This window comes from Hypomesus nipponensis, chromosome 19 (assembly GCF_054491055.1).
Source record: "Hypomesus nipponensis isolate SF chromosome 19, ASM5449105v1, whole genome shotgun sequence".
NCBI classification, from domain to species: Eukaryota; Metazoa; Chordata; class Actinopteri; order Osmeriformes; family Osmeridae; genus Hypomesus; species Hypomesus nipponensis.
Genome location: NC_140379.1, coordinates 17078425 through 17094295, shown reverse-complemented (window position 1 = coordinate 17094295; position 15871 = coordinate 17078425). Strand labels below are relative to the sequence as shown.

Here is a 15871-nt window from a genome sequence, read left to right as displayed (position 1 = left end):
TAGCATGGGATTGAAGGGATTCCATTTGAAATAAAGCACAGGCAAGCTAAAAGGTGTGTGTAAAAGCATTGTTTAAGATTTTTCACTGTTATGGATGAATGTGATTTGCAGGCATAGTTTTATTGGTTTGTGTTGCACTGCATTAGCAAAACAGAGATCTCACAGGCATGCAATATTGTGTTTGTGAGTTAAACTGTTTCCCCTGGGCAAGCAGATTTTAACAATTTGTCCAGTTCCTGTTGTGACGCAGGGTCTTATAAATGTTTATGAGGCTCAGAAACTCTGCAGTTCACAGCACATTATAAGAAATAATATTGTTAGCAATCAGTTTCAGTATCTCTTATTCATCATCCACCCTGATAGCCGTTTTAGGCCATGGAGTTTAAGGCAGGAAACAAATATGCTCATAATAAACAGGAATAGAGGGAAAGCAATTTTCAAGTCAATAATCTAGTAATATAGCAATCATGCGGCTTTCAGCACGCCTTGCCTTATGATTCTCAACAGGAGCTCATTCCAAGCCCACTGAACAGAGAGAAGCATAACCATCAATAGTCTTGCTGCCCATTACTTTCTATTCTTCATAAAACAAAAGACCTTTGGAAATTCAATTTCGACAAAGAGTCCTATTTGCAAGGGAAAAGGTTCCATATAGTCTAGATGAAATCACAGTGCAGGTATAATGTTATGCGAACACTTGAGCTTACATTTCCATTTTAAGGGACATAGGCCATAGAGAGTATAGTGAAGTAAAAAAGAAAAGTGTAAATAGTTTATTGACCCGCAACAAAACTTCCAATAAAAACAGAACTATAACCATTTTACCCAAATAAAACAGCTATGTTTTAATTGTGGAGTAAAGTAAGTTGTCAACACGTTTTAACTTGTTCGAAGGTTTAAATGTTGATATGGCTATGAATAACGTGGATGAAGATATGGGGAATGCTTTTGGAGGTATTTGCAGTCAGTGAACTCACCAGAAGATTAAATAACTTAAAATTCAAAAAAAGAACAGTGACATGCACGTAGAATTATACAGCATTAGAACAATACGACCACGTAAGGTGATGAGGATTCATATTACAGCTCACATGCACTGACTGTAACCATTTCTGCCTGTTTGAATCCACTAACTACCACCTGCAGTTTGTGTCAACATTGCATCACGGCAAGCAGCAAAGCGACTGTCACCAAGGTTATCGCGATCCACGTTCCCGTCGGTTGGCCACAAATAAAGTGGTGTGCACGCCGGTGCACACTCATTAGTTGTGTGTGTATGCGGGTTTCCATAGAAATCTGGAACTTTCACTCCCAAAACATTACCATTTCCCGCCCCCTCGTGGAAATGATGACACTGTGATTGGCCATAAAAACAAAGCGGAAGGACAAATATTTTTCTGATTGGCCAATCTTTCTGTTGTCAATGGAATCGACAGGATGTGCTGGTGCGTTGTAGAGGCGGGTAATGGACACTTCCAAGGCGCGTAAAGCCTGGAGAATGCAAACTTAGCCAGAGATACATGTCACATATGCATTGTTTGGAGATACACATGCAGTTTTTAATCGACATGACATCGAACAAATCTGTACGAGCATCATCTTAAAACCAGTGGCATATTCCAAACCGAAAGACATGATAAGCAGCCGGAGTGCAACAGGTACTAGGGTTAACCTCCTGATAATATACCTTGAATTAATCGTATGACATTTGATTATCTTGAAACACACATTTTGCTTATCGAAAGGCGTCTGTGTAATTGAGGTCTTCTTCAGCATCCTCGTCTCTGGTGTGCAAACTGAGCTATACTATAAAGCACAGCTATGCATTGGTACCGAGCAGGACGCTGCCCTTGTCAGTTAAATGCCATCAACTTGGCGTAAAAATATGTTTTTGTGATTTAGCTAACTCATGCGAATACATTTTTCTGCGCACTAGGTTAGCTGGATAGCTAACTAAGTTATTGAGAACGCTAAGATATCACTGGATAACTAGGCTTTTTAATCTTACTAAAGGCCTAATGTACCTATAAAGACTTATTATGTAACTGAGATATTTTAGTGTTTGTGTATTTGTCTGTCTGTCTGTCTGTCTTTCTGTCTGTCTGTCTGTCTGTTTGTGTGTCTGTGTGTGTGTCCTGTCTGTCTTGTGTGTATGTGTCTGTATATCTACTTTGCTCTTTCCCCTCTCTGGAGAAAATCTAATCGGATCCAGAATATTACTGGTTTTGAGGTGAGATAAGGTAGATGGGGGGCGGTGAGGGTAAACATCTATATGAATTAAATGGACACCAGCACCCCTATCAAGATCATCCGCCAGGTCAAGGCTACCTTGCAGCCAGGAAGATATGATTTACTCGGTGGATTTTTTGTGTGTGCTTATTTTCCTCACGGATTTCACACCATTTTGATGCAGCTCACCTCAGTAATGCCAACAAAGCTCAATTGCTTTTGCTCCCAACATATTCTCCTTTGACACGCACTCTCTCTTTATCTTGTGTTATTACAGTATGAGTTATTAGACATAATTTGAAGGTTTAAAACATATGATCTGCCCCCCCCCCCCTTTATACCACTCATAATATTACTCGTTATCCGTTTATAGCAAAGCATTTTTTTTCAAAGTAAAGTGTCTCTGGGTGGGTTTTTGAGAGCCATATAATAACATAAAATGTTATTATAAATCTAAGACCATTTACTGTGTAAATTGGTTCATCTATGGACAGTGAGATGCCATATGAGAGCAGATGAGCAAAGCAGTCTGTCTCAATTAACATCCTGCATCACATACAGTCATATCAGGGAGGATGCAGAGTAACTCCATATGTTTGCCTGTTTATGAAAATGTGCATTTGTTTGTGAAAATAGATTATAGGTCTGGCTCTGGAGACCAGTGGTACCCCAGAGAGAAGCAGCGACCAGCTGAGATGCAGAAACTCCTGGAGGAATTCAGGACACTCTACCACGAGCGCCTTCAGCACATTGACCAATCAGGGAACAGCAGTGAGGAGTCCCTTCAGGTAAGCTGCTAATGGTGGGCGGTCTCTCTCCCCAGATGTCTAGTAGGATGTGGGAAGCATGTTATTTTCACTAATAAACCGATTGGACTGGCCTGATCAGCTTAGAAAATAACATACGGCAATCCAAGTAAATGACAGATCAGCCAACCCCATATGTGCCCCCTGAGCTTAAATAGTCAGGAAAAATCACCTCAAGACTGGTCAAAAAAATTGCCATATAATTTGTTGTTGGCTGATTGCAAGTGCAACAGTGAACGTGTCGAGTTTGTCTTGGCCCACAATATTTAAATGGGCCCCTTATTTGAGTATAAATGATAAAATAGCTACATTATGATGCAGACACATAGTGACAGGCTTTTTATGGAGACAGTAGGTGTTGGCAGTGCATGTGGAGTTAGAGAGGAGGCCATTCACTGGGCCTGACAAGGGCAACCGAGGAAACGGTGTTTTAGAGACTTTTAACTCTATTAGGGCTGCACAAGCTGCTAAAAGGCATTGTGCCATAATAAAAGCATGACAGTTTGATCAATGTTGTTAAGAGAATTAGGGTCTTTACATCAAAAAGCTTTTTGGGTTATTTTTTAACTATCCCATTAAGCGGGTTTTATTGAATATCTTTACATCTCAGGAAAATGTTCCTTTTAGCCAGTGCTCATCAGTAAAAGTGGAATAAAATATTTGTTATGACATAAAAAGTAATTTTCTTTTACCTGTGCGTGCTCTTAGTGCTTGTAAGTCTATTACTAATTCATTTCTCTCCCCCTCACCATTTAAAGATGTGCTATTTTTCCATATTCATCTCTGCTAAAGAATGATGAAAGTGATGAGGATGAAAAGATCCCGATTCGTCCCTTCCTGTGCATGTGACGTCAGTGAGTGTGCGCTGGCGCGGCGTTAGCGGGGGGCTGAACACCTTGAGGACCGTGCTCGGTGACGGCTAATGAAAGTTTTAGTGCGCCCGGCCTGTCTGTTTGAGTCTTGTCACCGACACAGCCCTAAGTGTGCAGTCCTCCATCGGTGAAGCGGTGGCCATGTGGGTAGACGGCACAGCTTCTCAGCTGAACTGCCACTGTCCTTTGAGGAAATCCGGGTTGATCTTTACATACCCTGACAACTGCACAGGAAACACACAACAACCTCCTTAGAACAAGGACGAGGAGACAATTATAGCATTTCTATGCCTATACATACAAATACAGTACATCTCAGTCGTCATATTATCATGTCGATCTGAGTATTTTACTGTAACAGGAAATAATGACCCCAAAAATCCCCTTTGAGTTTGTTTTCTGCGTTGTCTTGCTCAGTACCTCAACAGCGGTGTGCATGGATGGATGAATACCTACGACCCGATATCTCTCCCCTCTCAGGTCTGTCTGTGGCCAAGCCTGCAGAATGCGGTGGGACCAGTTTAATAGCATTCTGGTGTTTACAGGTGACAGTTTTCCCACCATTTAGGGGGTCTGAACAGGTTATTGTGGCCGGAATTGTAAAAGACCCCCTCCGTTCAACTCCACTCTGCTGTTTGTCTTTTATGGAGTCCAGTCTCTTAACCTGACGGAAGGCTCTAGGTACTAGTACACTGTGGGAGCACAGGCAATATGAGGGTCCTCTTGCACCAGCAGGGCCCAGGCTTGATGGGTGTATTGAAAACCTCAGAGGCTAGTGTCCAGCCTAATCCTTAGATGATGTTCTTTACAGTTGAATGACAGTTGAAGCATGAAAACACACCGTTTGAGGTATTGGCTTTTCACTTGAGCTTTGTGAAAAGGGGTCTCCCACTTTTTAGTGAGAGAAAGGGCCAAAATGGAGTATCACTTTCTCTTACTAGTGCTGTTATGATCCAGTGGAGGTGAGTGATGTCGTCCTTCATTTTTGCTTCCCGGGGAAGGTCTTACAAAGACACAATGTAAGTGAAAGCCTTGACAAGAGTACTTTAATCTAAGGCCAAAGTCTCAGTCAATCCTCCTGAGTCCTGGATCCTAGATGCTCCCAAAAAGGTGTGTGGGTGTATTTCTGCCCCAAACCTATTATGTGGGCACACATTGTGTACTCCGGGGGTGTGTGTGTGTGTGTGTGTGTGTGTGTGTGTGTGCGTAGCAATAGAAGGAATGTGTGAGGCAAGGGTGAGATGGGGAGCTGTCTGTTTGTGGTCGGGTGATGTGGCAGACTGCTTGCTTTGGGTGATACTCGATAAGATGTTAATGTGCCACTGCGTGTGTGTGTGTGTGTGTAAGAGAGAGAGAGAGAGAGAGGGTGGGAGAGATGGAGGGAGTGAGCGGAGAGAGGGAAAGAGGGGGGAGATGGGCAGATAATCCTCATCTGCCTGATGAGATTGAAGGCTGGGATTGATTGATCGCCTAATCATAGGAGGAAATGGGCCTGAAAATGAATGGGCCTCTGCCCTTGGCTTGCTGTGAAGCTGTGAGGCTGGGTTGCAGGGGATGTTAGCAGCAGAAATACATGGCCTTAATGTGCACGGGACCTGATTTCATTTGTGTCTGATATACAGTTATACGATCCCAGCTAAATGATCAAATAAAAAAAAGGAACGGGGGAGGCATGGAAAGGGGGTGTAAATCAAGCTTTATTGCGGGAATATTACTTTTTAACATCGCCTGAAATGGATGCTTTGAGAAAGGTGCAAGAATATATAAAAAAAAAAACGAAATGAATTGGAATTGGAGGAGCTGTGTGGAGGCAGAGATAGCCGGTGTCCAGCACGTGGAGGCAAGGTGGCTGGATACTGGTGTTGTTGGATTATTATTTGTGTCATTATGAGGTTTGCATTATCTTTCTCTCAGACGAGATTTGTTTTGCAAAATTGCTCACAGCTGGGAGGCAGGATTACACATTTAAAAGGCCCAGATGATAGTAGACTCCCCCTACTTCTTATTTACTCTGTTCAGCCCCATTCCTCTCATTTCCCCGCCCTTCCGACTCCCCTTCCTTCCTCCGTCACCCCCCCCTCTCCCTCTCCTCAGCCCTCTCCTCCGCTCGCTCTTTCAGACAGGGCAGAATTACTTAAAAGTGGGAAGCTTTGATGTTCCCAGCACCCATGTTGGTACTCTAAAAGAGCCTAATGCCATTTCTCTCATCTCCCAGGCACAATACGGACTCCCACCTGCCTGTCTTGGGGGGGGGGGGCACCATACACAGCCAGTGTGCTGCCAGAGTCCATCAAGACAGGCTGATTGAGCTGGGGAGTCTGTGTGCGTGGGGGGGGGGGGGGGGCATCATCAAACCCACCTGTTAGTCTTGTGTTTAAGTGAGGCGTGGTGCTTGTCACGTTCGCTTTGCCTCCGTGTCGCAGTCTTCTGAAGGGAGCTTTTGAAAAGCGAACCCCCTTCGTAGTCTGACGGACCATTTATCTTTATTTCTACCTCATGTCCGACAGAGCGCCTATAATTCCTATGTGTCCATCCATTTTAAATGTTAATCTGGTCCCTGAAAGGCCCGATGACACACGGCCCAGCCCTGCATGGGAATGAGCCGTGGAGGATCCAGATGGGAGCTGGGGGAAGCTGGAAGAGAGGGTGCTAACGACCTCTCTAGCTGTGCTGGAGGCCAATGAAGACCTTAGTTATGACGCCTTTGGGCCTCCACAGGGGTGTGTTTGTCTTGGGTCCAGGGTCTGAGCCCGGCCCTGAGAGGGCTGGCTGTCTGAGCCCGGCCCTGAGAGGGCTGGCTGTCTGAGCCCGGCCCTGAGAGGGCTGGCTGTCTGAGCCCGGCCCTGAGAGGGCTGGCTGTCTGAGCCCGGCCCTGAGAGGGCTGGCTGGCTGGCTGGGTAACAGGAGCAGGAAGGGGACCTGACACTGTACTGGCTGCCTGGTCACAGCAGGCAGGCACGGACAAGCTGTCTCTCCCTCCAAACATCATGTCCCTTTTCCCTTCTGTGGATTAAACCTGTTGTTACCAAATGTGAACAATGCTCTTTGTCGCTTGATATATGTTCTCTTTTTTTCTGACCCAACGAGTTAATGATTTCTTTTTCGTACCTTCATAACACAGCGTAGCGGTCAGTTATAGTTAATGGGTAGTCGTCGACCGAAGCCACTCATGCAGACATTAACCAGAGGTCCGTGTGCTGCCACCCTCCCCTCTGTCTCCCTCTAGAGTAAGGTGGGCGTGCTGCAGGCGTTCGTGCGGGACCTGAGCGAGCAGAACGAGGTTCTGATCGGGGCGCTGGACGAGCGAGGGCCGCCGGCCCACGGGAGAGAGACGAGCCCGCACAAAGAGCCTGAGGTGGGGAACTGATCGATGCCATTGATCAGCCGGTCAATCCTGCAGTCCATATCCCCTCTGTGTTTACACTCTCCCAGCGCACGGCGCTGTGCTAAACTGAGCGTGCTCTAAGCGCCCACCCCTGGGACCCCCTCTAAAAGCCGGTCTCACACCCGCCATTGATTGACACGTCGATTAGCCGGGGAGCTGTTGACAGTGCGCTTGTTAGCCGTCTTAAGCATTCATGATGATGGCGGGGGCGGGGGGAGTGGTGAACGCTGAGTCCAGGGTTACTAAGTCCAGGGGGAACGTTTCCGGTCTGGCTCGTAGCCGTGGACGCGGCCGTATGGGTCGAGGAGGGGAGGATGAGTCTGGGAGCCAGGCTGTATGTGAGCGAGAGCTCCGGGCCAGCAGGTAAGTCACCAGGAGGTGGTAGGAGGCAGGCTCGTCTGAGTCTGGTACAGGGGAACAGTTAATCAATTAAAGATTGATTTACTCTCAGGGCCACGCATTGTTCAACGTGGTCCTGTGCTGAACGATTGTTGAGATTTCCGCTAATGTTATTAGCTGGCTTTTCATGCAAAATCAGTGGCGTTCACTGGAGGGTCAGCCCTCAAGCTGAACAGCACATGGTCTTCATTAGGGATAATAGTCATGAAGACATCTGTATAGCAGCGTATGAATCCGTTTTTATGCTGCAAAAACTTAATTTGAGACTTTTTAGGGCTTTGGGTTTGGCTCCCATGTACAACATAATGAGAGAAGCAATTTAGTGAAAGGAACGGAAGGTTGTTTTTGTAGAATTTGGTGTTTCATTCCGCCAAAAAAACATGTGCCGTTCCGTAAAGAAAACCGACAGTAATTGAGGATCAATGAGCTATGAGCTAAGACACTTGCAAAAATGAGTGTTTTTGTAATGGATTGGTTCAAATAAACCCAAGGTTTGGGATCATGTGAGGCACTGGCCAGCCACATTTCCCGTCAGTGTGTGTCTGCTTGATGCTGACTATCCAATCCCTCTGGTGATTTCACCCTCACAGACATGGAATGAGGTTGACCTTTAACAGACAGCATTTATTATGAAACCCAATCCTAATCAGCTTGCTCATTCATTAAAGCCGTCACACAAATGATAGGAACACACATACAGACGCCCACATTTTCGGTGGATTTGACATTTGGACATTGTCGAAGACCAGTGTCGTTACACGATAGTAAATGAAGCATACACTTCATTCTCCTGTTAAGTGTGAACCTGCAGTGCTTTCTGAGCAAGGATGTAATTGGTTCCAGGTTTGAGCTTGTTGCTTTTTCTTCCTCTTCCCAGTAGACAGCGTCTGCCATGAGCATATCTCCATTTGGTCTGCTTTCAGGTGTTCATGACTTGTGGTTCTGTGTCATGGGTGCTGGGATCTATTAACAGATCAGGAGTGTGTTTGTGTGTGTGTGTTTCAGAGATAATTGTGTGAAGTGTGTACACACCACCACATGTCCCAGCCCCCCAGCCCCCCAGCCCCCAACCTCAAAACCTGCTTCCTCTTTTATGCGTCATTTACTGCTTGTAAACAGTTTGTGTAAAGCCGTTTATAGATGATTTATAAGTTCCCCCAGCTCCTCCAAATGTGTTCTGGAGTTAGACAAACTCCTACCTTCACACAGAGGCAGTTGTGGTGAGGCAGGGTCTGTCTCTGGACGGGGGGCGCGGGGGGGGGGAGTGGTTAGGGATACAGTTGAAGTGAGTTCCAAGCTACCGATAGACCATCCGCCCAACTCCACAGACCTAGAACGTGGCCCCCTGCGAAGGGAACTATTTGTCATCAGTTTGACTGTGTGTGTGTGTGTGTTCGCGACCTCCTCAGCTCAGTTTTCCGTCTTGGCTGGTCAGCGTGTTCAGACGTGTGGTTCCTCTCCACGAGATTGGCTTTAATCTTTTGCCTCTTCCATGTCACCTCGAAACGTGTGGAGGCTGATATGATAATGATGTGGACCTGTCCAGGGTATTAGAGTTAAGCCGGCTGATTAGGCTGCACATCGATTAGTCTATCACTCAGCACTGTGCTGTGGCCAAGGCCTGGCAGCTGGCAGGAAGGATACACTGCTGCACTGAAGGACAGGGGCTCAGCGCGCCCGACACACACACGACACACACGTGACGCCACACACACACGCACGCGCACACCTCCCACGCACACACACGACACACATGCGCTCATTCACGCAGGCGTGCTCTCGCTCACATGCACACGACACATGCACAGACACAACGCACACGACACATGCACACGACACATGCACGCGACACAAACGATCGCTCTTACACACAAACACTGACACATAAACAGCGAGACATACACGTACACCCTTCAACACAACAAGCCCACTCCTCAGAGTGGATTAGTGAATAGTTGTTTGGATTCACACTTTTTTTCCTATCTACTTTCTTCTTTACTTTGACTAATGTTGCACAGTAGATTTGGGTTAGTTCACAAATCTTTTCTATATAACGGCAAAACCTGAATAGCATGTTTAATCTAGACATCAGGACACCATTAGTTACCAAAGGAACAGTACTGTAACACGTCATCTTTTCTAACTGTAGGAGGACAAATATCTTATGTCTTTGGTTGCAGTTATTTGATTATTCTCAGCAGTTTGTTTGGCTATTGTGCTTGGAATAGCGCACAAATCTTTTCTTTTATATAACGGCAAAACCTGAATAGCATGTTTAGTCCAGACATCAGGACACCTTTAGTTACCAAAGGAACAGTACTGTAACACATGTCATCTTTTCTAACTGTAGGAGGACAAATATCTTATGTCTTTTGTTGCAGTTATTTGATTATTCTCAGCAGCTTGTTTGGCTATTGTGGTTGGAATAGCGCCTTGAACCTTGTATGTTCGATCGAGACACTGTGCTGAGAAATGATAAGTTGACAATGTTCCCGTGTTTATTCTTGTTCAGAAAACGGTAGTTGTAGTTTTGTCAGAGTGCTCAGCAGCCTCTGGTCAACTTTGTTCACCTTTGCTGAGTGTTTATTTGTCCCTAAGTTCACCTCTGTCAGAAAGGACTGGCTCGCGGTTGACGTTGCACAGACCTGAAAGGGAGAGACGGCCGCAGAGGGATAAAAGCAGCGAGAAATGCCGAGAAATTATACCGAATTGATACGCCCCTGGCACGCTAACCATTCTCAGAGCAATTACCGAGACTGGGACTCGAAAGAGAAAGCCTTTTATTGTCGAAACGCCTCTCTGTGTGGAAACAATGGCGTGTTTACAGGAACTGTGTGGAGTGACCGTGTGCGTGAGGCCAGAACGTTCATCAAGACGGGGAAAGCAGGGCGAGGAGGAGGAGAGGGCGACGTGGAAAAAGAAAGAATCAAACGCATGGTTAATGTATAGAGAAGAAGACGGGGGGGGGGGGGGGGAAGAAGACGGGAGAAGAAGCGGGAGGGAGGCCGGTGAGGCGGAGTGAGAGAAAGGAGGGGCCGTGCAGAGACGGAGAGAGAGAGGGAGAGAGAGTAGCCCGCTAAAGGTTAGGACCCTCGCCTCGCCTGAACAGTCCGAAGGCTTTTAATCCAGGAACAAAGTCATTAAGGTTCACAGCTACAGAAAAGGCCAATTAAAGCTGAGCGTAGGCCCGCGTCTGGAGAGAGCCAGCGTTTGCTGCAGGAGCCGAGGCCTTTTATCAGCCCTCCCGCTCCCCATCCCTCCCTCCCTCTCTCCCACCCACCCCCTCTCCATCCTTCCCTCTGGGCCTACACTCTGCCCTCCCTCCCTCCTCTGCCAGGGGAATGGCAGAGCGCCTGCCTGCCTGCCTGCTCTAGAACCCGTCTGTATGGTCCAGATGATGCTACCTCAACCAGGACCAGCTCACGGGCCCTCCAGACGTGCTCTCCATCCAGACACAGACTCGCCACGAAGAGACCGGCTGTTTCAACGAGACAAAGCTGTTTCGTTAAGGCTTGTATGTTCTTACAATGTGTCAAACTCTCCCTGGGAGCCTCACTGACCAGAGAGCTGCTACTACAGACAGGCCAGTCTGTTGACTTCATCTCGGAGCTCCATCTATTTATTTGTTCCCAACTCCTCTGGTTTCACCGGCGGCCATGCCCTTCTCCTGCTGGGCATTCTCCCCAGCTGTAGCCCAGCCCAGCCCTGACTCTACAACCTCGTCTGGTGTAGCCCCGATAAGTCCAGACCAGCCTGTCCTAGTCCAGAATTGGATCACGTAGCGTCTAGGCCAGGCTCTTGCCGAGCCCTCATCCTGGCTATGTGGTAATACACACTGATGAATGGTGCAGCTAATTAGAGTCAAATGAGTCTTTGTGAGGGATCATTGAGGATTTCCCCCGTCTGTGTGGGGTCCTGTCTGTAGGAGAACTTCACCGAGCTAGCTAGAGGTCATGGCTGGCTGCCTGTTTCATCCCACTGGTTCTGTTTTTCTGTGTCCTAGTTTCGCAGAAGTGAGATCATGATGAGGTACTATATCCCTATTCAGTATTGCACGTGTGTGTATTGGCGTGCGTATTGGGGTGTGTATCGGTGTGTGTGTGTGTGTTGGTGCGTGAGGGACGGGGGGACGATAGCTGACTTGTTCTGTCGCCTGTAGGCCAAGTGGTCGTCTTTGATAGAAATGTGACCAACATGCTGTTGTATAAAGTAGCCTATATTATATATTAGTATACTTTTTGTTATTATACATTGGTATCCCCTTGTGTAAAACAGTTGGCATGTTCAACAAAAGCTATGAATTAGTTTTCAATCAAATTGGCTTTTTGTCTTCCTAACGTCTTGCATGCTTCGAAGCACATGACTGTCAGTGTGTCAGTGGTCGTGAATAATTCTCAGACGTTTGGTAGACATTCTGTTGCATGTACACAGTGCAAAACCTAATCTAACTATCTCATTGAACTGAGTGTGATAATCTTGTTTTTAGATTGTAAATCTAGTTTTTACTCAAACTACTCACTCGTATAAATGGCTTAATTTCATTCTTAATAAGAAATCTTATTTTATTATAATCTTAAATCTTATATCTTATTATAATCTTAAAATGTCTTACTTTATTGGCAGCCAGCATACTTGTTTTAAGCACAAGCAAGTTCATAACTAATATTTCTGTACTCAAATATGATTGGGCGTTTTTTGCAGTGCAGCGTACAGGAGCACAAGTACAGAACAGACTCTCGGTCCCTACTTGAGTACCTCCTCAGTTCCTGCCCCCTCCCCTGAGTCCACCTAGAGACCTGGAGAGAAGCCTTACAGCTGCTATCGCTGGTGAGAAAAACACACTTTACTGGAGGGAAATGAATAGGTAAAGACAGTGTGTGTGTGTGTGTGTGTTTCAGTGGGTTACGGCAGAGAATAGCTGGAGCAGGATCACAGGCGGGTAAAAAAACGGAATCTGGCCGTGTTTCCGTACTAGCGAGGCGAGGCAGAGCAGGCCTCCTGAGCACCATGAATAATGAATAGCTCGACTGGTCTGTACAGATTTCACATGCCATCCAAATGGCTTTCTGAGTTGATGTTAGACGTCTTACCTGTCTGTTAGGCCTACCTGGGCCCGTTTGTGAAGGGCCTCCATGGGAACCCTCCCTCATGTTTTTTACAGAGCACTCTGCTAACCGCAGGAAACGGCTGCTTGTTCTGTGTGTGAGGAGACGAGGAGAGGCCCTGTGAGCCTCGCTGAGCTGGCCGAGAGGACAGCCGTCCTAGCAGAGAGACCCCTACAGGGCCCGGATTGTTCCTGCAGCTTCCAAGCTCACTGGGGAGTGGAGTTTGAGGAGTTGGCAATGAGGGGCTGTCAGTTTAGCTGCCTGCGCGTCCGTGGTGGGGCTAGGCTGAGGCACGCCAAGGCAGAAGGCTTCTCTGTCTTCATGTCAGAATGATAAGCTCAACCTCCACATGCATTACAGATGGAGAGAAAGGTGAAGTGGCTGAATAATTTATATATGAACATCCCGTTGACTGAGGGACTGTGGGCTGAGGAAGGTTCCGGAGTAGTCCTCCCAGGTTACTCGCAGCCAGCCCTGCCAGCCTGTCTAGTCCCACCATTACATGTCACCCAACGAGACCCATCACACTGCCCTGCCTGCCTGCCAGCCACTGTCACCGGCACTGATGGATAGCTTCTTCTTTTCTCTCTCTCTCTCTCTCTCTCTCTCTCTCTCTCTCTCTCTCTCTCTCTCTGTCTTTCTCTATGTCATCCTCTGTCCATCTCACACTCACACACTGTTATTTTCTGCCTCTTTATTTGCCTCCCCTCCCTCCCTCCCTCCCTCCCTCCCTCCCTCCCTCCCTCCCTCCCTCCCTCCCTCCCTCCCTCCCTCCCTCCCTCCCTCCCTCCCTCCCTCCCTCCCTCCCTCCCTCCCTCCCTCCCTCCCTCCCTCCCTCCCTCTCTCGCTCTCTCTTTCCCTCCCTCTCTTTCTACTTTCTCTTTCTCTCTCTTTCCCTTTCCCTTTCTCCTTCTCAGTGGACTGTGAGCTGATATCCTCCTTTGAAAAGGTAATGATCCCGGCGTGTTGAGATTATGTATGTGCGCCGCGCAGTGTAATGGCCTGGCTTTTTATTGCCTGCCGCATACTAATCCCACAACTGAAGGAATGAGACGACACCTGCAGGGAGCCGCGTGCGAGCCGCAGCCCCACATGAAAGAGCCGCCATTAAAAATGATCAAAGAAATTACCGCACTCTGCCGCACAACACTGCTCCCGCGCCTCGCTAGGTGTGCACCCCTCCGCCCGCACCCGCCGTGCCCGTCACGCGCACGTACGCACGCACGCACACACACGCGCACCCACACACACTTACACATGCACCAATTAGGATCTCCCTCTGATGGATGTTTTCCAATAGATCCTCTGTGGATGCACCGGCTCTTCTGTTGCCCTAGGCTTTCGGCACACCCCGACGCGCCCACACCTCCGCAGAGGAAATGATGGACATGCTCCGGCATGGAAAGTGGGTGGACCACACCTCGGACACAAATTATTAATGCGACGTTATTTGAACTGTTTTTTTTTTCTCTCAAATTTTGGATACATAGATATTCTTCACACGGGTTGTGTTAGTATCAACAGTGGATGCCTGATAATGAATGGACCGAGGTATAGGGAGAGCTGAGGAATGTTTTGAAGCCCCATCTCTACTCAGCATCGGTAGAGATGAGCGTTCCAGATCCTGGATTAGTGCGGTTCTCCCCGACCTCGTACAGCGAGTGTTGGGGCAGTACAGACCTACAGGAGACGAGCACACAGCTCTCAGTCTGCTCCCCCGCTAACTGACACCTGCCCTACCCTGCCTTCTTCCTGGGTGACTTGACTCTCAGTCTCTACCCTTCCTTCTGACATACAGACAGACAGACAGACAGACAGACAGAGAGAGAGACAGAGAGACAGAGAGACAGAGAGACAGAGAGACAGAGAGACAGACTGACAGACATAGAGAGAAAGACAGACAGACAGACAGAGAGAGAGAGACAGAGGCAGAGGCAGAGACAGAGAGAGAGACAGAGAGAGAGAGAGAGAGAGAGAGAGAGAGAGAGAGAGAGAGAGAGAGAGAGAGAGAGAGAGACAGAGAGAGAGAGAGAGAGAGACAGACAGACAGACATGACAGTCTACTTAGTGGGCCGACACAGAGGGAAGCAAGTTGCTGTTTTGTTATTTCTGGGTCTGGGCTGTGGGTTTGCCAAGCCCGGCTAGCAGATGGCATTTTACAGCAGGCAGGCAGGCAGGCAGGCTACCTATCCTCAGCACACATTCACTCTTCAAGCAGGGTGATAAATGCAATTTCATTTCCTATATACCTCAGTATAGGGCTCTTTTTGCTTTGTCAAATGGCAGGTCTGAAATGGCACCAAAATGTGTACCTAAACTACTCCTTAATGTGCAGGCTGAATCAACACAGGGCAGAAATGATCCAATTGACGGCAAAAGGACAAATGGCCACAGAGGGCAGAATGCAGGACGACCTGCTTGTCATTGTCATGGGAAATGATTATTGCAGCATATTATTTGATTTCGTTTCTGTCTTGAATGAACATTGGCTCTCAGACGCCAAGAGACAATGTTTATCACGGGGGGCCATTTTAGCAACAGATTCCTCCTGTCCCCCTCTCCCCCTGCCTCTCCCCTCAGTGGTTCGTTTTAGAGCCAAGCGGGTGCATGGTTTGGTGGACAATTTCACTGCCTTTTCATGTGTCGGAGGGCGAGGAGTCCTCCTCCATTAGGTAGTGCCTCCGTGTGATGTATGATGTATGCGCAGAAAGGCAATCTGATGTTTATTCATGAATTTCAAGGCAATGCCTCAGCCGAGGCTTCTGATTTCCTTTTAAGGAACAAAACGACACGAGATTGAGACTTCAGCTTGAAGGCACACAGACTCCTCCCGCAACACCCCTCCCTCCCTCCCTCCCTCCCTCCCTCCACTGCCCCCTCCCTCTCTCCACTGCCCCCTCCCTCCCTCCCTCCCTCCCTCCCTCCCTCCCTCCCTCCCTCCCTCCCTCCCTCCCTCCCTCCCTCCCTCCCTCCCTCCCTCCCTCCCTCCCTCCCTCCCTCCCTCCCTCTCTATCTCTTTCTCACTCCCTCTCTCTGTCTCTCTCTCTCTCCCTCTCTCTCCCTGACTCCCTCTCT

The 15871-nt window shown here is 47.8% G+C and overlaps 1 protein-coding gene across 1 annotated transcript in view; it reads left to right on the top strand.

Annotated features, from left to right (window-relative positions):
* Positions 1-1442: 1442 nt before the first annotated feature.
* LOC146247275 (uncharacterized) overlaps positions 1443-15871 on the top strand; it is a 96060-nt gene continuing 81631 nt past the window's right edge. Inside the window, exons 1-3 of the mRNA XM_084682853.1 lie at positions 1443-1658; positions 2866-3017; positions 7134-7262. Of these exons, the coding sequence (XP_084538979.1) occupies positions 1634-1658; positions 2866-3017; positions 7134-7262 (306 nt within the window). The 5' untranslated portion in view covers positions 1443-1633. The remainder of the gene's footprint in view (positions 1659-2865; positions 3018-7133; positions 7263-15871) is intronic.